Source organism: Bos taurus, chromosome 3 (genome assembly GCF_002263795.3).
Source record: "Bos taurus isolate L1 Dominette 01449 registration number 42190680 breed Hereford chromosome 3, ARS-UCD2.0, whole genome shotgun sequence".
NCBI classification, from domain to species: Eukaryota; Metazoa; Chordata; class Mammalia; order Artiodactyla; family Bovidae; genus Bos; species Bos taurus.
This window is the reverse complement of record NC_037330.1, coordinates 54,858,835-54,883,767: the sequence shown is the minus strand read 5'-3', so window position 1 is coordinate 54,883,767 and position 24,933 is coordinate 54,858,835. Positions and strand designations below refer to the sequence as shown.

The window sequence follows — 24,933 nt, the reverse complement described above, 5'->3', positions numbered from 1 at the left end:
CATATTCTTGCAAATTGTAAACTCATATGTTGGATAATGAGGTTAAATTCTCTTGTTGTTCAGTCACTAAATTGTGTCCTATTCTTTGTGACCCTGTGGACTGCAATAATTCACCATGCTTCCTGCTTTCTGTTCTTCACCATCTCCTGGAGTTTTTCTCAAACTCATGTCCATTGAGTTGGTGATGCCATATTATCACTTTTTTTCTTTTTTGCTGAATATGTACTATATTTGTTCATTTAGAGCTTCTTCAAACTGGTTCTTGTGTAATGATGCAATATGCCAGAGTTTAACCACTTTTCTATGTATGGCCATTTAGATTGCTTTCAATATTTGGCAATTACAAACAATGCGGAAATGAACAGACCTACAAACCTTCTCATATTTTTTTTTAATATAAATTTATTTATTTTAACCGGAGGCTAATTACTTTACAATATTGTATTGGTTTTACCATACATCAACATGAATCCACCATGGGTATACACATGTTCCCCATCCTGAACCCCCCTCCCTCCTCCCTCTCCGTACCATCCCTCTGGGTCATCCCAGTGCACCAGCCCCAAGCGCCCTGTATCATGCATTGAACCTGGACTGGCGATTCATTTCATATATGATATTATACATGTTTCAATGCCATTCTCCCAAATCATCCCAACCTCTCCCTCTCCCACAGAGTCCAAAATACTGTTCTATACATCTGTGTCTGTTTTGCTATCTCGCATACAGGGCTATCATTACCATCTTTCTAAATTCCATACATATGCATTAGTATACTGTATTGGTGTTTTTCTTTCTGGTTTACTTCACTCTGTATAATAGGCTCCAGTTTCATCCACCTCATTAGAACTGATTCAAATGTATTCTTTTTAGTGTCTGAGTAATACTCCATTGTGTATATGTATCACAGCTTTCTTATCCATTCATCTGCTGATGGGCATCTAGGTTGCTTTCATGGCCTGGCTATTATAAACAGTGCTGCAATGAACACTGGGGTACCTGTGTCTCTTTCAATTCTGGTTTCTTTGGTGTGTATGCCCAGTAGTGGGATTGGTGGGTCATAAGGCAGTTCTATTTCCAGTTTTTTAAGGAATCTCCACACTGTTCTCCATAGTGGCTGTACTAGTTTGCATTCCCAATGGTGTAAGAGGGTTCCCTTTTCTCCACACCCTCTCCAGCATTTACTGCTTGTAAACTTTTGGACAGCAGCCATTCTGACTGGTGTGAAATGGTACCTCATAGTGGTTTTGATTTGCATTTCTCTGATAATGAGTGATGTTGAGCATCTTTTCATGTGTTTGTTAGCCATCTGTATGTCTTCTTTGGAGAAATGTCTGTTTAGTTCTTTGGCCCATTTTTTGATTGGGTTGTTTATTTTTCTGGAAATGAGCTGCAGGAGTTGCTTGTATATTTTTGAGATTAGTTCTTTGTCAGTTGCTTCATTTGCTATTATTTTCTCCCATTCTGAAGGCTGTCTTTTCACCTTGCTTATAGTTTCCTTTGTTGTGCAAAAGCTTTAAATTTTAATTAGGTCCCATTTGTTTATTTTTGCCTTATTTCCAATATTCTGGGAGGTGGGTCATAGAGGATCCTGCTGTGATGTATGTCGGAGAGTGTTTTGCCTATGTTCTCCTCTAGGAGTTTTATAGTTTCTGGTCTTACGTTTAGATCTTTAATCCATTTTGAGTTTATTTTTCTGTATGGTGTTAGAAAGTGTTCTAGTTTCATTCTTTTACAAGTGGTTGACCAGTTTTCCCAGCACCACTTGTTAAAGAGATTGTCTTTTCTCCATTGTATATTCTTACCTCCTCTGTCAAAGATAAGGTGTCCATAGGTGCGTGGATTTATCTCTGGGCTTTCTATTTTGTTCCATTGATCTATATTTCTGTCTTTGTGCCAGTACCATACTGTCTTGATGACTGTGGCTTTGTAGTAGAGCCTGAAGTCAGGCAGGTTGATTTCTTCAGTTCCATTCTTCTTTCTCAAGATTGCTTTGGCTATTAGAGGTTTTTTGTATTTCCATAGAAACTGTGAAATTATTTGCTCTAGCTCTGTGAAAAATACCATTGGTAGCCTGATAGGGATTGCATTGAATCTATCGATTGCTTTGGGTAGTATACTCATTTTCACTATATTAATTCTTCTGTTCCATGAACACGGTATATTTCTCCATCTATTAGTGTCTTCTTTGATTTATAAGGGCTCATTATAACTTAAAGAATTAATCTCCAATACTGTAGTATAGACTGCGAATGTTCTTCCTCTTCTCATTTGTTTCTTGCTTTTCTTAACACTTATCTATAATTAGTCATTATCTTCCAACTTGTTTCCATTTTTTAAAATTAACTAATTCATTGAAAATTGTGTGGAGTTTTTTTGCATATCAAGCACTGGTAATCACTTTTGTAATAACTTTAGTAATTTTTGGTAATCAGTTTTTAAGCTCCTCTTGAACAAAACTATCATGACATACATATTTTAAAAATGAACTATAGTGTTACACTACTAAAACATAAGAAGCCTTTCAAAATATACTTACTAGGGTTTCTCAGCCCCTTACTTACGATCAGTGAAATATTTCAATCCCATACCAAGTATTTTATAAGACCCAGGGAGTACTGCAATTAATATCATGCTCGCCACATCAAGGACATCTGAAATATTGAAGGACTTTTCAGTTGTTTGAATATCTTCTTTTAGTTTATCTATCTCTTTATTTAACGTCTCAGCTTCCTTTTTGAATCCTTCTGTGAGTAATTCTTTTTGCATCTGTAAAAAGGAGAGTCCCTTTTTGAAAATACCCCAAATCAGCATTTTGTGTCAAACTACTACAGTTGATATGCATGTGTGTTTACTTCTCTAACACTTTAGATTTTTTTTTTATATTATCTAATATTTGCAAACATTTGCAACACGGAAGGGAGAGCATCCAGGGTTTAGAGTTTCCCATATTCCTTCAACACCATCTTCTTGGGTACAGAGAAGTTGGGTATAGGTCAGGTCTGAAAACTACCCCAGGGAGAGGTTCCAGCCTTATAAATACACTTTGGGAGAACATGTAGGTGAGTTCTAAATATTTGTCAGTTTCACTGAGGTAGAATGACCACACACATGTCATCAAGATGGCACTGCTGACTCACTTAGAACTCTAGCTATCAAACTCCAGGCTGGGACAAAGAATGCATTTAGTTTAGGTGTATAAAATGAATCAGGAGACATGGAAACAAATGTAGCAAATTTTACAGCTCTCAGCATCCAGTATTTCATACCCGCACAATCTGATATTTTCAGGAGCAGATGGAACTATTCTAGGTCTCTGACGGTTGTATCCCAAATTCTAAGGACTCTAAGACTGAGGTCCTATTCACTTGGGAACAAATATGATGCTATAATCACTATGAACAGCAGTCTAGGAGCCTGGTTGGTCCCATTTAAACCCTAACACTACAGAAGGTGCCGAGTCTTACAGACATAAACTGATTCACATCTCTTTGATGTCACAGTGAATCCTATGTTTTTGTATTTCCTTCTGGGAGCTGACTTAAGGTCAAATTCCTGTCCCTTTATTCCTGAGGAGTTAGGGTTTCCCCAAGGTGCCACCCAGGCCCATCTACACTTACCTTCAGTTTGTGCTCCAGCATCGTTTGCTGCTCTCTCAGAAGATTTTCTCTTTCCCTATCCATCTTCTCTTGCAGTTGGGCCAGGTTTTCTTTGAAGCTTCTCTCTTGTGCCTCCATTTTTTGTTTCTCTTCATTCTGTTTCTCTCTTAGCAGCTCCTGTTCCCTCTCAGCTGCATCCTTCTTGGCACACTCAGCTGTTTCACAAGAATTTTAAAGAGGGGAGAACATGACTTATGCTGAGCTGTCGCCTCTTTTGCTCAGAGATAAGGTGCCTTTAATATTGTGGGAGGGAGTCTGACTGTTCCTGCTACCACATCAGACAACATGCTTTAGCATATGATGTAGAAGCACTGATTGGATGGACATATAACCCAAACTCCCCCGTTTACTTCCACATGTAGCAGAGAGGTTCCATGGAAGAAGAGGAAGCTCTGGTGTCAGGAAGTGTTTGTTCCCACACCTGCCAAACAGCAGCACAAGAGCCACCTTCCCCTCTGAGAGCTCAGTACCTGCCATGGCTTTGTCCGCATCTGTGAGGGCCTGGTCTGCCTGCAGGATGGCTTCCTCTACTCTTGCCTGTGACTGCAGGAAGCTCTGGAGGACCTGGTTTGCCTGAGGAAACAACAAGGAGCGAAGACTTGTCAGGTAGAAGAGACGTAGTGTCTTGCTGTGGAAATTATTGTTCAGTAAAGTGTAGACTGTATCCTGTAAATTCTCCATCCTTTGTAGGCTCCCCAAATGGTTACAGACCTGAGAATTATGTGAATGTCTACAAACACCCATGAGCATTTGCTTGGAAGGCCAGCAGAGCTGATTTTCAGGAGTCTCAGAGTGCACACTAAATCTCATGTGTCCCAGGACCCAGAGAATAAACACTAACTTGATAGGAGCCTGGGTCAGACCTACCTGCTGACCCTGAAGAGTCTCCCAGAATGGCTGGAGGCAACTGGAGCTTCACTTGGGGACATAGACACTGGCAGAAGACATTCTGGGAAGCTCCTTCCACCACTTGGACACTGGTGCTGGCGAGCACCATTTTGGAATCTTTCCCCTATCTTATTAGCCCCAAGACCCAGCCCTGCCCTAATGCAATGGTCTGCAGACGCCAGTACTGGGATGCCTCAGGCCAAGCAACGGACTAGACATGCATGCAGCTCCATCCACCAGCAGATCTCCTGAGCCCACAGCTTCCTCTGGGCATGGTTGTGCCTATCAGAGGGCCAGGGACCCAGTCCCATTCACCAGGACACAAGCACGAGACCTGAAACCCCGAGAACCCTCCAGCCAGAGACCCTGGGGCACATTAGGGAAAGATACCAGGTGCAAAAGACCTCAGTTTCTCAGTCTGCAGGGCCAGTCCACTCACTAGCAGGCCATGTCATTCCTGGGACCAGCTGGGTTCAAGACCATCTGGACCAATATCAGGCCAACAGAATCTTCAAAATCCCCCAGATCCAGGAGCCTAACAGCTCTACCATTGTCAACACATGCTCTGGAACTCCTGGACCCTGCACCCAGACCCCAGGATGTGGCTCTCTCCTCTAGTAGGGTGTTACTAGGCCTAGGACCTGGCTCACCCACCAGTGGGCAGCCAACAGACCTGGGATCTCCTGGACTCTTACTCATCAGCAAAACAGTACTAGACTCAGAATCCTCCTGGGGTTCCAAGTCAGCCTCCTCATGACCATCTGCCTTTGTGCAAATCAGGATCTGGCAACCAAATGAACCAACAAAGACCCTTGACCCTAATCTGCTGCTCTTTCCCAATCCCATTACTCCTCACCTTAACTCCTTTCCTGGGAACCAGTTTATAGTCTTGTTCAAACTTGTTCTTTGCTTCTAAATAGAGACTGTGTCCTCCAGGGACAAAGAATGTGCCTCCTGAAATACTTTTCATCAAGGATTCTGAAAGCTGCTTAAGCTCAGCCTCATAATATTTGACAGAAGCCTCTTCATTCTGGATTATGAAACTGTCCTTTGTTTTCTCCATGATGTCCTGCCAAGGAAATAAGGGAAAATTCAATAGAAAGAAGTTGTTAGACAGGATGGTCCAGCTGTGCCCCCTTGGAAGAAGCAGTCTGACAGCATCAGGGCACATGAGACTCAGAATAATAGACATGGAGTCAGGCCTCAGTTGTAGTCCCAGTTCTGACCAACTCTTTGTGTGACTTGTATGAAGTCCCCTAAATTCCCTGGGCTCAGTGTCAATATCTGTGCAATGAACAGGTTGGCAGAAGCAAAGTATTACTTTAACAGCATTAGCATTAATAGTGATCTATCCATCACCAATGAACAACGAAAAGACAATCATGACTGAAAGTAGGGCTTCTTCTGCCAACTTGGGTAAGGATAAAACATACATACATAGGAAATCAAGTTCCTACTAATGAATTAACTATACACTGAGCAGGGCTTCCCAGGTGACACAGTGGTAAAGAATCCACATGCCAGTGCAGGACACGCAACAGATGCTGGTTCAATCCTCGAGTTGGGAAGAACCCCTGAAGTAGGAAATGGCAGCTCACTCCAGTATTCTTGCCTGGAAAATTCTGTGGACAAAGGTGCCTGGGGGGGCTATAAGCCATGGGATCTCAGAGTGAGACTGAAACAACACCACACCAATTAGAATTTTCAACTTTTCTTATATTCTCATTTCATTGAGAATTTGAGTGTGTGAAAATATAGGAAAAGAAATTTTTTGCTTGTATTTATAAATTCCAATCAGGCTTGTTTTCTTAATATGAAGTAAGAGATTTTTGTAACTTATAATGGTCAAGCAAGACTGAAAGTCAGACTTTCAGTGAAGGTGCTAATGGTAAGCAGAATTGTGATCTCTAAGAATTCTCTTTCCCAGGGTCCACACTCTACCTAGTCCCCGGACTTGTGAATATGATGAACAATTATTCTGTGTACAGACTATATTGCATGGAACATGTTGACTTTACAAAATGGAGATTACCCAGGTGGATATTACCTGGTCACACTTGCACTTTACATGTTATTCTTCTCCAGTTGGTAGCAGAAGTGGTAGCCCGAGAGATTAGAAATAGAAGAAGAAAACAGTGCACCATTGCTGCGTTGAAGATGGAGGGGAGTTCCCCAAAATGTCCATGTGGATACCACGTCAATGTGAACCTTGTTTTTAGCTATGGTATACCAAGCAGAATACCCACAGACCCTGGGTGGGATCTGACCTGAGGAATGATAACCTAATAGATGTGTGTTGTTCCAAGCTGCTAAGAGCAGAGTAATTTGTTTTGCCACAACAGAAAATGCTATGCTATGCTATGCTAAGTCACTTCAGTCATGTCCGACTCTGTGCGATCCCATAGATGGCAGCCCATCAGGCTCCCCGTCCCCGGGATTCTCCAGGCAAGAACAGTGGAGTGGGTTGCCATTTCCTTCTCCAATGCACGAAAGTGAAAAGTGAAAGTGAAGTCACTCAGTCGTGCCCAACTTTCAGCGACCCCATGGACTGCAGTCTTCCAGGCTCCCCTGTCTGTGGGATTTTCCAGGCAAGAGTACTGGAGTGGGGTGCCATTTCCTTCTCTGACAACAGAAAAGAAGAAGCCCAATTTTTAGAAAAGTGATGACCTGTAGCCTGTGAGCCCTATCACTCATTAGAATCTAAACTCCTTTTATGATAAGAAGCACAGGAACCATTTTGTCAGAAAGGGGGAGTCTCAGTATCATTCCAGAAGAAAGGAATCAGGAAGCATATATTCTAGGACACATTACCACGAGCTTCTTCTGGAACATTCGCTTATCATCCTTGAAGGAGCGCTCCATGAAGATGTCAATGGCTTCCTTCTCACAGGCTGCATGCACCTCTAGCAGTTCCTGGAGCGTGTCTGTGGGAAGGTTCAGTCGCTGGGTCATCTGCTCACTGTAATGATCAGCTGCCTTCTGCACGGCTGCTGAGTTCTCACGCTCAGCCAGAGTTATTACTGCGTTCTCCAAACAGGGAACTCCTCCACTGTTGATGGCATCTACGTAGGCCTCCACCAGAGTCCCGAACCCTGAAAGATACATAATATTTATTAAATGCAGAGAGAATTCTTACCTGTTTTATAGGTTTAGAGATTAGCACCTTAAAAAAATCACTAAAATTTTATGGAAGTGGAAGTTTCTTTTTCCTCTATTTATTCTTCTCCTCATTCTATTTACTTATTCTTGTATCCCTCTCCTGTTTGATCTATGAATCTACTTGTTTATAATAACATCACTATGTCTACTATTCAATCTATCTTTTATGGTTCTCAAATTCATCATATTACAATATTGAACAAATGATTTCAAACAATATGCCCAAGATTCTCCTAGATCACTTTCCCCATTGTAATAAAATAAAAAGAACTTATTATAGATATAAGTACTTTACATAGCTTGTGGGCATTATTTGTAAATGAAAATGTCTTGTTGAAATGTCATCAAGAATTTCAGGACAGTTGAAACAAACATGAAATCAAGCAGGGCTCATTGCAGCATGACTGCGCAGGTGGCATGTCCGTGAAGCCAGCCCCATACATAAGATTGTATTTACATTTGTTTCTCAGACTCTCAATGAACTTACACAGATTCATAACTACTATTTATTTCCTGATTCATGTAAATTCACAAAATACCTTGCCTATTCTCACTCGAAACACTTATAGCTTCAGACATCTCATCACCACGAAGATTTCTATCTTTAATTTATATCATTAATGTAATAGTTTCATGAGATTTGGTAGACTGCAAAGCACTTATATATGCTTCTTTAAATGAATAAACATGCATTTTCATGAGTGGTGTGAACATCTATTTTCCAAGTCACATGGAGAAGAAAACGTAACTACAGAGAAACCAAGAGAAATCCAGAGTGTAATCACAAGTTTACCACACCCTGAAGCACAGAGAGACATGAGGTAGCGAAGGAGACTCACCTCCCCCAGTGACAGTGATTCCTTCTCTTAGGGTCTTGGGCTTTGCATGGGTAGAGATATATGAGCAAAAATCTTCTGACTGCTTCTGGAAATTCACATCCAATTGGTTATCTGATAGTTCCATAACATGGAGTAATAGCTTTCTGTCATTTGTAGGCCGGTCAAAGACAAAGCACTTTCTTTTTGGAAAAAATTTCCTGATACACTCTCTGGGCATGTTGGAATTTTGAACTTTGGGATCCTTGCCTACAGAATTGGAAAAAGAGCAATCATGAAAGGAATAGAGGCCTGAGGACTTTCAGTTCCAAGGATCTTTGCATCACTATAACTCTTGTTATTCTCAAGAATAACAACAGACTGGTTCCAAATTGGGAAAGGAGTACGTCAAGGCTGTATATTGTCACCCTGCTTATTTAACTTATATGCAGAGTACATCATGCGAAATGCTGGGCTGGATGAAGCACAAGCTGGAATCAAGATTGCTGGGAGAAATATCAATAACCTCAGATACGCAGATGACTCGTATATCTCCTATTATTGAATTATGAAAATCAATCTTACACTAATCTACCCAGGGGTGGAAAATCCCCTCGCCCCCTTTTTTTGTATATCTCTAAGAGCAAAGGAAGTATATCTGAGGAGGTGGGGGAGGAATCCATTCTTAGTGACAAACTTCTGATTCTTTTCCTTAACTTTCCATGCTGTGCAGTGGATCAACTACTTATTAGATGTTTCTTGAGTAATAGATTAATCCAAGAAATTGTCAGAAATATTTTTCTGATATTACAGTTCCCTTGTGAGAAATGACATATGGGCTCTATAGTAATGTGATGGAAGAAATGGAAGACAAATTATACTCAGGATGTGAAGAAACGCTTCATAAATCAGAGCAAAAAAGTACACACATTGTAGATATAATTGGAAATTACTTTAGCATACACCATTTCATGTTCAGTTCAGTTCACTTCAGTTCAGTCACTCAGTCGTGTCCGACTCTTTGCGACCCCATGAATCGCAGCATGCCAGGCCTCCCTGTCCATCACCAACTCCCGGAGTTCACTCAGACTCACGTCCATCGAGTCAGTGATGCCATCCAGCCATCTCATCCTCTGTTGTCCCCTTCTCCTCCTGCCCCCAACAATCCCTCCCAGCATCAGAGTCTTTTCCAATGAGTCAACTCTTCGCATAAGGTGGCCCATCTACTGGAGTTTCAGCTTTAGCATCATTCCTTCCAAAGAAATCCCAGGGCTGGATCTCCTTCAGAATGGACTGGTTGGATCTCCTTGTAGTCCAAGGGACTCTCAAGAGTCTTCTCCAATACCACAGTTCAAAAGCATCAATTCTTCAGTGCTCAGCCTTCTTCACAGTCCAACTCTCATATCCATACATGACCACAGGAAAAACCATAGCCTTGACTAGACGGACCTTTGTCAGCAAAGTAATGTCTCTGCTTTTGAATATGCTATCTAGGTTGGTCATAACTTTCCTTCCAAGGATTAAGCGTCTTTTAATTTTGTGTCTGCAGTCACCATCTGCAGTGATTTTGGAGCCCCCAAAAATAAAGTCTGACACTGTTTCCACTGTTTCCCCATCTATTTCCCATGAAGTGATGGGACCAGATGCCATGATCTTCATTTTCTGAATGTTGAGCTTTAAGCCAACTTTTGTACTCTCCACTTTCACTTTCATCAAGAGGCTTTTGAGTTCCTCTTCATGTTCTGCCATAAGGGTGGTGTCATCTGCATATCTGAGGTTATTGATCTTTCTCCAAGCAATCTTGATTCCAGCTGGTGCTTCTTCCAGCCCAGCGTTTCTCATGATGTACTCTGCATAGAAGTTAACTAAGCAGGGTGACAATATATAGCCTCGACTCACTCCTTATCGTATTTGGAACCATTTCATGTTAGTGTAGCCTAAATGAAACCAATCCCAAAGAAAGGCAATGCCAAAGAATGTCAAACTACCACACAATTGCACCCATTTCACATGCTACCAAAGTAATGCTCAAAGTTCTCCAACCCAGGCTTCAACAGTACATGAACCATGAACTTCCAGATGTTCAAGCTAGATTTAAAAAAGGCAGAAGAACAAGAGCTCAAATTGCCAACATCCATTGGATCATCAAAAAAGCAACAGAGTTATGGAAAAACATCTACTTCTGCTTTATTGACTATGCTAAAGCCTTTGACTGTATGGATCACCACAAACTGTGAAAAATTCTTCAAGAGATGGGAATACCAGGCCACCTTACCTTCCTTCTGAGAAATCTGTATGCAGGTTACAAAGCAACATTTAGAACTGGACATGGAACAACAGACTGGTTCCAAATTGGGAAAGGAGTACGTCAAGGCTGTATATTGTCATACTGCTTATTTAACTTATATGCAGAGTACATCATGTGAATAGTTGGGCTGGATGAAGCACAAGCTGGAATCAAGATTGCCGGGAGAAATATCAATAACCTGAGATATGCAGATAACACCACCCTTATAGCAAAAAGTGAAGAACTAAAGAGCCTCTTGATGAAAGTAAAAGAGGAGAGTGGAAAAACTTGGCTTAAAACTCAACATTCAAAAAATGAAGATCATGGCATCTAGTCCCATTACTTCATGCAAATAGATGGGAAAACAATGGAAACAGTGACAGACTTTATTTTTGGGGGCTCTGAAGTCACTGCAGATGGTGACTGAAGCCATGAAATTAAAAGACACTTACTCCCTGGAAGGAAAGTTATGACCAACCTAGACAGCATATTAAAAAGCAGAGACATTACTTTGCCAACAAAGGTCCATCTAGTCTAAGCTATGGTTTGTCTAGTAGTCATGTATGAATGTGAGAGTTGGACTATAAAAAAAGATGAGCACCAAAGAATTGATGCTTTTGAACTGTGGTTTTGGAGAAGACTCTTGAGAATTCTTTGGACTGCAAGGAGATCCAACCTGTCCATCCTAAAGGAAATCAATCCTGAATATTCATTGGAAAGACTGATGCTGAAACTGAAACTCTAATACTTTGGCCACCTGATGCAAAGAATGGACTCATTTGAAAAGTCTCTGATGCTGGGAAAGATCTAAGGCATGAGGAGAAGGGGATGAGAGAAGATGAAATGGTTGGATGGCATCACCAACTCAATGGAAATTAGTTTGAGCAAGCTCTGGGGGTTGGTAATGGACAGGGAAGCCTGACGTGCTGCAGTCCATGGAGTCACAAGGAGTTGGACATGATTGAGCGACTGAAATGAACTGAAGTGAACTGAACTGAAACCAGGAGACCTCATCTCTTCTTTGCATAATTTTACACTGGATGTGGTTATTATATAGAAGGATTCTGGGCATCTACCAGTAGTTCAACAATACTTATTTATTGAAAGAATGAACAAATTATTGAAAGTGAAACTTAGTCACTTAGTTATGTCCAACTCTTTGCAACCTCATGGACTGTAGCTTCCGAGGCTCCTCTGGCATGGAATTCTCCAGGCAAGAATACTGGAGTGGGTAGCCATTTTCTTCTCCGGGAGATCTTTCCAACCCAGGGATTGAACACAGGTCTCTTGCATTGCAGGCAGATTCTTTACCAGTTGAGCCACCAGGGAAGCAAATGATTAAGTGAACAAAAATGAATATTGCTTCCAGGTACCACTCTGCTAAAATAATCTGAATAACTAACTTATTATATTAGCTGACATATACTATGTCAGGTTCTAGGATGAAGAGTGTGATATTATGAGGAAGAGCATATAAAGGATCTGACAGTCTTACTGGAAGGACATGGAAGTGCTTTTATCCTGAACTCTGTAGTGTATAAATAGCCTATCTATCAATATGAAGAATGTAGCTACCTATGCTGGTAAGATACACTGTGTTAAAGGTACTTTGAAATTTGTTCTTTTGTTTACCTTTTGATTCTGGTTCGATGGATTATCTTTCTCAAATAGAAAAGGAGAAGCACTTAGATTTACTATGTAATATAAGTTTATGTGAGCCTTTTTTTTCATGGTATTTATTTCTCTAAAATCATTTGGTCTAATATTGGATTCCACATTTCCTCTGTGAGCTTAAGCTCTGGTCACTAGAGTTTTCCCAGTAACAATAATGACTGAAGCCACCATCTGTCATTCACCAGACACCATTAGCATGGCCTCAACTCAACCTCAAATCAAGACTGACAGCAAGTGCTGAATGTCAAAGCTCTGTTGACCCTACCTCCTACTGAACCATCCAACACTCTGGCCCTGCTCTGATACCTGGAATCAATGTCAAGGCATTCTCCAGGTACTCATCTTCAGTGATGGGGTATCCATCTAACTCCAGTTCCAATGTGAAATCCCGCACAGTCCAGATGAAGTCTGGAAAGAAACTCACAAACTCGGCTGAGCCCTCTTCTTCATCGGAGCTGGGAGATGATTTGGTTCTGATTAACTCTGTTAGTTCAGTCACATAGCTGTGATTAGCTAAGGAATAAGAAGCACCCTCCAACACAATTTCCAGATTTGGCCCCAAAACACATTATATCAACCTTCTCTTTTGCCCCATTTTCCCTCTATGTCAGCCATGAGAATGGAATCATGGGAAAGAAGAAACAGTCTCAGTCGCTAGTCCCAAAAACTCAATGAAATGTGCTGGTTCAGTTCCTGGAAGGATACTGCAGCTGCTCCAGGGCCTGGTGGTTGATGGTGCTCATGCTGTTGTAGACAAAGGTGCTGCTCAGGAGCACGGCCAGGGCAAAGATCCACGAGTCATTACTGGAGTCCCCCTAAAATGTACATTACAGCATGAGGATGCTACTCCTCATTCTCCCATACAGTTGTTCATTTACTATAACAGTTGTATTGTAACTAAATAGTAAGACAAGTAACATAAATTTTCAAGACAATGCTAAATACAAACCTTTTTGGTGTTGACACTGATCCCGCTAAGCACTTTAGTGTGGTTAGCTATTAACAGAAGTGAATGACATCATAAATGTGCATCAGGCTTGTCTCATGGCTCAGTGGTAAAGGACCCACTTGCCAATGCAGGAGACGTGGGTTAGATCCCTAAACTGGGAAGATCCCACATGCTGTGGAGGCATAGCCCGTGCACCACAACTATTGAGCCTGTGCTCTAGTGCCCGAGAGCTGCAACTACTGAGCCCATGCACTGGAACTACTGAAGCCCACGCGCCCTAGAGCCTGTGCTCTGCAACAAGAGAAGACCCAGGAGTGAGAAGCCTAAGCACTGCAGCTAGAGAGTGGCCCCCACTGTCTGCAAGTAGAGAAAAGCCCGCACAACAACAAAGACCTAGTGAAGTCAAAAATAAAATAAATAAATAAACAGAATTATTTTTTTTAAATGTCAAATGTTTAGTACAGTGCCTGGAACACGTAAGTTATGCAATAATAAATGGGCCATGATTCCTTTGCACTTCTTTTCTTGATCATAGGCTATGTTAGGAACTGCTATGTCACTTCAGTTGTGTCCGACTCTGTGCGACCCCAGAGACGGCAGCCCACCAGGCTCCCCAGTCCCTGGGATTCTCCAGGCAAGAACACTGGAGTGGGTTGCCATTTCCTTCTCCAATGCATGAAAGTGAAAAGTGAAAGCGAAGTTGCTCAGTCGTGTCTGACTCCTAGCGACCCCATGGACTGCAGCGTACCAGGCTCCTCCGTCCATGGGATTTTCCAGGCAAGAGTACTGGAGTGGGGTGCCATTGCCTTCTTCAATGTTAGGAACTAGTGTTATTCAATTAAATTCATCAACTATTCATTGCACGTTTAGAAAACAGTGGATACAACATCTGCTTATATGGATATAAAGTTTCCTGTGACAGTCCCTCCTTAGAGAGATGGAGGGGCAGATTATCTGGCAACATGTAAATACATCCAAGATGCCAGGCATCTAATGAAACCTAATAGTATACTGTAAAAGACAAAGGGGATGATTTCAAATGAACCAGAAAATGTACTCTGTGCATTCAGAGCCAGACGTGATTGTGTCTGACAGTGATATGATGGCATCAGGTTAAAAAGAGCTGGGCTTTAAAGAAATGACAGAACATGGACTTGTGCAGTTACAGGGACCATGCACATGGAGGGCCCACAGAAACCAATTGCAGTTGTCGAGAGCGTGATCAGAAAGTGTATTACATGCTCATTTTATTTGACTGAAGTAGTGGTTACCCAAGTGGTCATAGATGATGAGGCTGAAAATGAGATTCAGAAGTCGAGTGACTTTGGAACAGAGTATATATTGCCGAGACACACTACAGGTAGGGAGGGCAGCAAGTTCTGCTGCTATCAGTGTGCAGTCTGGTGTGCTTTGGTTTCTTAACAAATACAATTAGACAAAAAGAAGAAGGTCATGCAAGCTAGAATCTAGCAGGTGTCAGTAGACCATCTTGGGTTGACACTGAAATGATTATTGAATACTTTAAATCTGGATTTTTAAACTCAGAATTTCTGAATTCATGCCCTAAATCCTTTTCTGCAGTGATGAAAGTCAAAGATTCAATGCTACTACTTTTAATTTAGAAGCATATTAATATAAATAAGGAGAAAATTTGATTGCAAGTAACACTGTGAAGACAAAATACCTAATATTATCCCATTTACATTCTCCTCATGAGTCTAGCTCAAGTTTTTATAGAATTTATTGAAGAATTCCTCTTCAGAGAACCGAAACATGGAATAAAATGCTTGTCGTATGTTGGAAGCTTTTCTGGAGATTTAAAAAGTAGTTTATTTGCTGAATCTACTTTCATGATTCCTACTTCCAGCTTGATTAACTCTACACATCTGAACCTGTAGATCCAGTACACTGCATGAATTACAGCTTTCACTAAGATTTCTTCCCAAACCTAAAAAACTGGGGTAAGGCCTCACTCTTTTTTTATGGGTCAAGACTGCTTATTTTTTATCTCCCCAACTCAGCTCTGTTATACTTCACACACAGTTGCACTTAACACAGAGCCTTAGATTTGAACCCAACATATTTGTTAACTTCCATCTTTCACCCCAGTGTTAAAAATAAGGAGATGTGTCCCCAATAACCAAAGTATTGATCTTATTAAAGAGAAAATTCAAGGAAAGAGAATATAACCTCATTATTTATAACTGGATTTGCAGTTTACAGGAATATGTTGTAAAAGTTGAGTTGAGGTGAGAAATTGAATTTGTAAGTGGAGTGTCAGGAGTAAAGAATATTCCCTGCCTTACCTTCTCCACATCACCCAGACCCTCAGTGTCCAGAAGGACCAGGGTGTGTTTCTCCTTGGAGGGGTGGGGCACACACCACATCCAGATGCCCTTGGTTTCAGACCTCACTGTGGAGCCCAGACGGAAACCTGCACAGAAAGAGGAGGAAGCAATGCAAAGTAAGAGCAGATAGTCCAGGCCGCCCAAGGTTACTTTGGGTGAACTTGTGTGCATGTGAGTGCCTGCCTGTGGGGAGCATGCTTTCACTTCAACAAGTACAGAAGATCCAACCTCTACACATATTCAGAACCTTCTCAAGAAACACTTTGTGTCCCCTATTCATCTCTTGCCATTAATAGCTCAAACTGTGTCACATTCTTAAATAATGTTAGCTCTATTAACCTCTCTACATTTGTCTGACACTGAAGAGCTCCCTTATCCTCCACTTTCTGATGGACTTTTACCAGTGAGAGGTAACAGTAGGAGATTAGAAAGCAGGCACTTGTTGCCCTGGCTTCCACCCTGATGAACCATGGTGTCCCGGTGCCTCTGTTCCCATATTTAGTCACATCTCCTTTTTGGTAAAGAATTGGCCTGCAATGCAGGAGACCCTGTTTGATTCCTGGGTCAGGAAGATCCCCTGGTGAAGGGATAGGCTACCTATTCCAGAATGCTTGGGCTTCCCTGGTGGCTCAGATGGTAAAGAATCCACCCGCAATGGGGGAGATCTGGGTTCAATCCCTGAGTTGGGAAGATCCCCTGGAGGAGGACATGGCAACCCACTCCAGTATTCTTGCCTGGAGAATCCCCACGGACAGAGGAGCCTGGTGGGTCACAGTCCGTGGGATCCCAAAGAGTCGGAAACGACTGAGCAACTAAGCACAAGACCTTGATCTTTACCACATCTGGAATCCACTCACTGCTTGTCTCTTCTTGCTGTAGGAGATATCAAAGCTACTTGACATTGTTCCTGCCACCCTCTGAGTGTTTCTGCATTACTTCATTGGTTCCCTTTGCTCAGCTCATGCCCTTGTAATCGTCCCTCCAATAAACATCTTCAGGTCCCCTCTAAGTGGATTCTCTGTGTCCTTTCACAACCTGCATTGATACATCAACTTTTGTTAGTTTTATTCCTCTTCTTCCTCCTCGTATTTTCCTCATTTCTCTTCTCCTCTTCAAAAATGATGAATTCTTTGTTTACTGACTCACACGGAGATATAACAGAAGGGAAAGCAAAACAGACCTGTAAGACTTGCTTGCCCTTCTTTCTCAAGGCTTAAGCCCAGAGATGGGAGAGGATGTGAGGTATATGCCTAAGAGGCTGCAGGTAAGATATCTCACCCAACAGTCCAAGATTTTGACCTTGGTCAGATGCCAATGCTCCCTTCAACTGAGAATAGAAATGGATATGACGCAATACCTAAGGGAGCATGGTTCAACATGGCTCAGGCCATTCAGTGCCGTATCTTGTGTCTTCTGCTCAAAGTGGGTATAGGATCTGAGACGATCTTCACTCTTCTACATCATGATGGCATTTGACTGTGTGCTGATTAATACAGAGAAATGTGAACTCTCAGTTCCTCCAGGGAGAAAAGACAAGCTGTAAGTGGAGGTCATCACAGTCAGTTATGAGATGTAAAGAACAGACAACGGTATTACCACAGGAGAGAAAATACTGACTTGCTTCTGCTAGTCAACCCTGACTGGGTGCTAATTCGTGCTTTCTTCTTCCTGTGATATGACTCATGTGGTAAGTCACAATTCAGATGTTTTAAAACATGACTGCTTAGTTGCTCAGTTGTGTCCGACTCTGTGGTCCCACAGGCAGTAGCCCTCCAGGCTTCTCTGTTCATGGGGATTGTCCAGGTAAGAATACTAGAGTGGGTTGCCATGCCCTCCTCCAATGGATCTTCCCAACCCAGGATCAAACCCAGGCTTCTCACATTGCAGGTGGATTCTTTACCAACTGAGACACCAGGGAAGCCCTAAAACATGACTAGGTTAAAGGTTTCCTCAGTAGGAAAATCACCTCCTTATTACCAGATATTATTTCAAGTAGCAAAAGAAAGAATGTTCCTCAAACTCCTTGCATGTATCTCTTTCTTAGAGTTCTGAAATCTTAAATCTCTCCAAAAATGACCTATTTATTAATTTACACTGGCAAGCAAAAGCATCCTCCCCTGATTGGTGATCAATTTCCTTTCAAAGAAAGACAAACTTAAAATGTCTTCTTTTAAGTCAGTAAGAGATTGCAAAGGAAAAATGAGAGTGGCAGAAAGGAAGAACAAAGAGAGATGGGGGAAGAGAGAGAGAGAGAGACAGACACAGAAACAGAGAATTTGAGTGAGACATGGAGATATTCCTAGGGACCCTTAGAGTTTAGTGAAATGAGGTTCTATTCCCTAATTGCCCTAAGCTGCTGGGCCACAGAGGAAGGCATTAGGAAAGAAATGGTGTCTTCTTAGAAATGCCCAACAGGACATGGGTGTATTATCCTAAAAATCAATTAGAAACAAGTCAGGCAACTTGGTAGAAAAAAACCCTCTTGAAATAGGAAAGGCAAAAGGCAAATATATGAAAAAGTGCTCAACTTATTAGTAGTGAGGCAAATAACAAGCCATCATACAGATACCAGGTCGACAAAAGTTTAAAAATGTTTTTACCAAAATTTTGTGACAATGTGGAAAATTTAAATTGCTGCTAATAAGCACATAAACTGAACATAAAGCTAAAAAGGCTGTTTGATGTTATCCAGAAAGGCTGAAGACAAACACTTCTTGATTCAGCAATTCCACTTCTAGGTAAAACATAAGGAAGTTAGTATATACACACACCAGGATATAGATGAAGAATAATCATGAGAGCACCATTCATCAAAGATAAAAGTTGCAAATAATGCCAGTGTTCATCAGCAACAAATGGATCAGTAAATTGTGGTATCCTCTGTCAGTTTAAAAGTACAAAATAGTGAAAGTACTTACAGACACACCCATGACAAACTAGATGAACCTCATAAACTTCTTATTGAGAATATGAATCAAGATCCCAATGAATACCAGAATGTACTTTCCTCTATAAAGTTTAAGCTATTTTTAAGAAATAGTTGCATAGATTGTAAAACAGTATTTAAATATAAAGAATGAAAGAAGGTACCATGAAAATCAAAACATCGGTGAGCTCCAGTGAGGGTGTAAGAGGGTGTGATTTGGGCTTTTGGGTGTTGGTGATGTTTTATTTACTACTCTGGGCAGCAACTGAACAGTTGATCACTTCATACTTATCAACTTTTTAATATGTATATATATATTTTTATGTATTCTTCCATAAGTGTTATTACATGTGTGTGCTCAATCTTGACTGACTCTTTGTGACTCCATGGACTATAGTCCACCACGCTCCTCTGTCCATGGCATTCTCCAGGCAAGAATACTGGAGTGGCTTGCCATTTCCTTCTCCTCGGAATCTTCCCGACCCAGAGATTAAACCTGAGTCTCCTGCATCTCCTGCGCTGGTAGGCAGATTCTTTACCACGGCACCACCTGGGAAACCTGGAAGTGTTGGTCGCTCAGTCGTGTCTGACTCTTTCAACCCCAATGACAGTAGCCCATAGCTGCCAGGCTCCTCTCTCCATGGAATTCTCCAGGCAAGAATACTGGAGTGGGCTGCCATTCCCTTCTCCAGGGAATCTTCCTGACCCAGGGATTGAAACCAAGTCTCCTGCATTGCAGGCAGAGTCTTTACCATATGAGCCCCCAGGGAAGCCCCATCTATGTGCCTTAGAGTTCACATATTAGAAAAGACTAGTTAGAGAAAGAGAATATGTATAGTTATTAAAGTTTTACTGTGAAATTAAACCAAAAGGAATGCATGGTAATCTCGTTGAGGTATAGGATATGGGAATTTTGCTGTTGGTGCTCCCTTCTATTTTCTAAAAAATAAGACATATTAAAAAATATTTGTGTGCTGCTTGGAATGACTCTGTGGTTTAGGGCAAATGTGGTGAAGGAGAAAGGAAGGCAGTAATTGTTGAAGATGAGCCCAAGAAGACGGCAGTGGATGGAATCAGGATGAACGAGGTAGATGTTCTGATGGGATTGGGAACTCTCCATCACTGGACAGAAGAGTGAACATTGTGGAGGGATGGGTTTGAAGTTATAAACTCGGTGGTGAGAATTAGAAGTTTTTTCAGTGACGCGGGTGGGGGAGTTAGGCTCGTCCTTAACATGACCCTAGAGGAGGAGGATCAGCAGGCTGCGTTACCATGCTTTCAAGCAAGTGTCCTGAACAGCACTTAACAAAACTCACCGTGGTTCCGTCCTGCCAGGCGGTTCATCAGGTAGGATTTTCCGGTCCTATACAGCCCTGCGATGGCCACCACCACCACAGGTTGAGATATCTGCTCGAGAATCTTTAGTGCTCTAGGACTGACTGTCAGCTGATTGTTCTGGTTTCTTACCAGACAGATGGGGTCCATTATGGTGGATCCAGATGCCATGGGAAGCTGTAACCCAGAGAAACAACTCAGTAGAACACAAGGTCCCGAGAGGGGTGGGATGGGGGGCAGGAGGGAGAGGATATATGTATACATATAGCTGATTCATATTGTTGTACAGCAGAAACTAACACAACATTGTAAAGAAATTATATTTCAATTAAAAAATAATAAAATGTGAAAAAAACCCAAAAAACCCCTACAGGGTCCTGAGGTCATCCCTCATGGTTACCAAAGTCATATGCACATTAGTCTTCTGCTTGTGGAACTTAGATATCAATTTTCTTTGCTTTGTATATTTCAAAAAGGTAAGTATTTAGCTTAATGTGCCAAGGCCTATACAGGTACAGTATGTATATTATCTTATTGATCCTTAAATGAACCCTAACGCAACCTTGCCCACATGAGGCATACAGTGAACAGACTGAGAACACAAAGCACTGATGATAGAGCTTTGAGAACACTAACATTTTGGGGGTAAGTAGAGACAGATGGGACATGAACGGGATGAGGAGGGACCAGAGATGATTTCTTGAGTTCCAGAATGATTTGATCACTCATTAATTGCACAAATATTTATTGAGAACCTTCCATGTGCTGGACACTGTTCTAGGAGCTTAGGATCAAACAGTGAACAAGACAGATACAAATTCTTACTTCATGGATCTCTATTCTAGTAAAGGAGACAAATAATATAGAAAGTGAAGAAATAAAACATCCACATATATGGATATTAGAGGGTGGTAAATGCTCAGAAGGAAATGAGCAGGGAATGGGATTTGAATTTACATGGAGATTAATCAGGGAAAACCTTGCCAACAAAGGAAAAATGAATGTGACTGGTGACCAGATGAAGGAATCACTGGAGTAGGACAGGCTGGAGGAAGAGTGATTGTGAGAGAGAGAAGTTGAGATAAAGATGCTGCTCTCTCTTAAAACAGCACAGATCTTTAAGGTACCTAGCCTGGTGGGCTGCAGTCCATGGGGTCACGAAGAGTCGGACACGACTGAGCGACTTCACTTTCACTTTTCACTTTCATGCATTGGAGAAGGAAATGGTAACCCACTCCAGTGTTCTTGCCTGGAGAATCCCAGGGATGGGGGAGCCTGGTGGGCTGCCGTCTATGGAGTCGCACAGAGTCGGACACGACTGCAGCAACTTACCAGCACCAGCCAGTACCAACAAAGTTGCACGTGTAATAATTAATTTACTAACTGAAATTAAAGGGTACTTCTTATTATTTAAGCAGATAGAGAGAGATGCAAGCAACTTGGGTGTTATAAGGTCTGGCTAGATATGCCAGGGTCTCACATCTTGGCCAGGCTCTACTTTAAATGATTTCATCACCATGATTAGATGTTTCATGATCTTAGGAGACAGACAGAAGTCAGAAGGCTTTGACTGTTCCTTTATTTTCTCAAAATCAATACTAAGCAACATCCACATGTTTCCATATGTTACTGGCTGTGTGACGATGGAGAAGATTAATTTCTTTGTGCCTCAGTTTTTTCTTCTATACAATGGCAGCATTAGACATAAAATCAATCTGTCATTAGGGTTATTTGGAGGACTAAATATCTCATGATGCTTACAATAGTCTTAAAATTATGCTGGTACATAGTAAATTCTATATAAGTATTGCTTTACAACTGAATGTCTGAATACAGGGACAGGAATTACTGAATGAAAGTGGAAGATTGGCTCTGACACTTCCCTCCCTGTTGCAAGAAAGTAGGAGGACACAGCCCAAGAGGAAGATGAGCAGGCTGGGGAGATCCAGTGGAAATAGCTGAGACAGAATAGCAGTGATGTAGGAAGAGTCAGGCTGGAGGAGTTCAGAGCTGCCCTGGGATGTCCAAGTACAGGTTCTGGAGTCGGGCTGCCAGGGTTCAAACCTGAAGGTTCATAGCGCTTATTATCTGTTGATGCCTTGAAAAAGGAACTTAACTCCAACACCTTCTTTTTTCTTAGCGGTTTATATGTAAAGAAACAATTCTTGATTTATTACAGTACAGCTGATAACAGGCTCTAAATTATGAAAAAAATTTTTCTTGATTCATGTACTATTTTAATTACACAGCGTGTTATAATGTGTCAGGGAGCTCTGTAAGCTGCAAATTGCCAAGAATTATAAGGTATCTAAAATCTTTTTATCAGAAAAAACATTTATTTATTTAACAGATTTCTTCGGAACGATTTCTTTTCTTTTTCTATAGTGGATTTGGAGCAGAAATGGGAGAATAAAACATGACCTTTTACTGCTGCGTTATGTCAAAATTAATAAAGGAAAACCTGGAGAATTCCCTGACAGTAGTTGGGACTCTGTGCTTTCACTGACAAGGGTGCCGGTTCCGTCCCTGGTCTGGGAAGTAAGATCTCACTTGAAGGCCTGTGTCTCCTCCCCCATCATGTATGTGCTGTGTGCTCCAGGCAAGAATAGTGGAGCCTGTTGCCATTTTCTCTTCCAAGGCATCCTGATCCAGGGATCAAACCCATGTTTCTGGTGTCTCCTGCATATCCTGCACTGGCAGGCGGATTCTGAGCCAACTGGGTTTCATGTGTCCCCAGCCCCACCCCCCCACACCCAAAATCAACTTCACTCAAATGGAGTCAGCAAGCCAGAAGGGGGCTTGTTGCAGAACTGCAGACTGGAGGTCAGTTACGGAAGAATTGTCAATTACAGACCCCAAGGGAAAAATTTTCAACAAGGAAAGAGTTACCAATGACAACGCTCAAGAGGAAAAGGTGTACACTGCATCTCCTACAAGAATTGACTACCCCAGCAACTCAGTCAATGAGAATTGGTCATCACTCTTGAACTCTGACTTTTTTTCCCAAACCAACCTTTCCAGCCCCTTACTTTTCTCTATAATGTTCTTTTTCTTTGTTGGACTTCCTTATGGCTTTTTTTTTTTTTTTTTTTATAGCTCGCTTGTCCCAAATTGCAATAACTCTACTATTCCTGAATAAATTCAATTTGGCTTGTAAAATAACTTTTATTTTTAAGGTGAATAGCTGTAAGCAAGAGAAATTGCGGAGTTTATATCTTAGACCAAATATTGATAAAGCTTTTTGTAAGTCAATGAGTCTACAAAGGATTTTTGTATTTTAACTCAAAGTATACTGAGGGACCAAAACCAAGAAGCTTTTAACTTCAAAACTAAGCACTTGGAGGGACTTTCCCAGCAGTCCAGTGGTTAAGACTCCCTGTTCCCAATGCAAGAGACAGGGGTGCCCTGGTCCAGGAACTAAGATCTCCACGTGCTCCATGGCATGGCCTCATAAAAAAATAAATATAACAACAAAAAGTCATAAAAAAGAAACTAAACAAATAGAAAAGAACAGTGCTAATAGAAGGCAGAAGATGACCAACAAGTTTCCAAAGGTGACTGTTCAGAATTATCTGATAGTCAAGAATACCCCACAGTGGAGATTTTCAGCAAGTACCAGAAGTTATTCTGAGGCTGTATGTGCCACTCATTAAAAACAATACATGATCAACAAACATGATTAGATCTTACAGTTATTATTAATAGCTTTTTTTTAGTAAGAGTGAGATTGAATTATTCCAAAGAAAACAGTTCTGTATGTATTCAGAGTATGACAAAAATAATCCCGAGTCCATCTTTTAGGATTTAAATTGGCTCTCTGTCTAGGACCATCTTTTTTGTTTGACCACTGCCCAGCGGGGTGCACTCAGGATGTGTCTGAGGAGGGCAAGAGGGGGCTAGGAGAAGAGACCGTACCCATCGCCTCTGCGAAGGGCGGGCTGGGGAGTGAGGGTGAGTTTGCGTCTTCAATCTCAAAAATGACTTCAGCTTCCTTTCCTCAGAAGACGTACCTGCTCTCCTGCTTTTTGCTGCAGCCCTGCTTAGATGCTCCGGGAGCAGCGGCGCTTCCAGGCGATAAGCTTGCAAACAGCCTGGGATCCAAAAGGAGACTCGGAGCTGCTCGAACAATGCGCCCCGCCGGCCGCCACCCACCGGCCCGGGGCCTCCATCTGCTCCTCCCCTCCCCCAGTGTGGGGTCTGCGCTGGGGATTAATTGTTGTTATTTAACCGAAGTGTGCTTGGAAAGTCAAGTTTAGGAGCAGACTTACCTGGAGCTGCAGCCGGAGGTCAAGTCCGTTGCTCTGGCTCGCCCCTAGGGCTCTTCCTGCTTCTGGCTCCTCCGGAAACCGACTGTTGTGCTCAGAAGCTGATAAAAAAAAAAAAAAAAAAAAAAGCTGAAAAGCCAGCTGGTTATTAAAAGTGGTGGGGGTAATGGGAAACGTAATCAAAATCGAAAGGGATAATTTTTTTTTTTTAATGGAGGCAGGAATCTGGATGAATTTCAGGAAAGGCAGGGAGACAGGTGTTCCTCCAGGCCTGGCTGGGTCAGGGCAACTCTGTCCCTCCTCCACAGTTGGTTTGAAGGAGGTGCAAGTAATGGTAGGATGAGTTCAACAGTCTGTCTCTCAGGGGTGTTTTGTCAGAGAGGGAGTTTATTAATGTTTCTTCACTTGAAAAATGTTTCATTTTTTTCCTTTCTCTTTCCTTTTAAAAAATGTTTTAACTAGATCTTTTTTTTCATTAGCAAAATAAATATGTGTGTATAAAATCCTCAATTTTATAGCCCAGACACATTCACTATTTTTTTAATTGGAGAATAATTGCTTTACACTGTTGTGCTGGTTTCTGCCACACAATAACACAAATCAGCCATAATTATATGTATTTCCCCTC

General features: G+C 41.7%; 2 protein-coding genes across 2 annotated transcripts in view; both read right to left on the bottom strand.

Moving 5' to 3' along the window:
• Positions 1-382: 382 nt before the first annotated feature.
• Positions 383-24,354, bottom strand: LOC783604 (guanylate-binding protein 4-like). The gene is made up of 11 exons (XM_002686250.6): positions 24,309-24,354; positions 20,022-20,217; positions 15,738-15,865; positions 13,188-13,297; positions 12,789-12,985; positions 8,546-8,791; positions 7,359-7,639; positions 5,404-5,616; positions 4,130-4,232; positions 3,621-3,814; positions 383-2,769 (listed from the first exon to the last, which is right to left on the bottom strand). Exons 2-11 carry the CDS (start codon positions 20,209-20,211, stop codon positions 2,557-2,559), a joined length of 1,875 nt encoding a protein of 624 aa, XP_002686296.1. The 5' UTR covers positions 20,212-20,217; positions 24,309-24,354; the 3' UTR covers positions 383-2,556.
• Positions 24,081-24,933, bottom strand: part of LOC100336443 (guanylate-binding protein 4) — a 36,075-nt gene continuing 35,222 nt past the window's right edge. The window contains exons 9-10 of the mRNA XM_024989856.1: positions 24,309-24,406; positions 24,081-24,242 (exon numbers count right to left, since the gene is read on the bottom strand). Of these exons, the coding sequence (XP_024845624.1) occupies positions 24,081-24,242; positions 24,309-24,406 (260 nt within the window). The remainder of the gene's footprint in view (positions 24,243-24,308; positions 24,407-24,933) is intronic.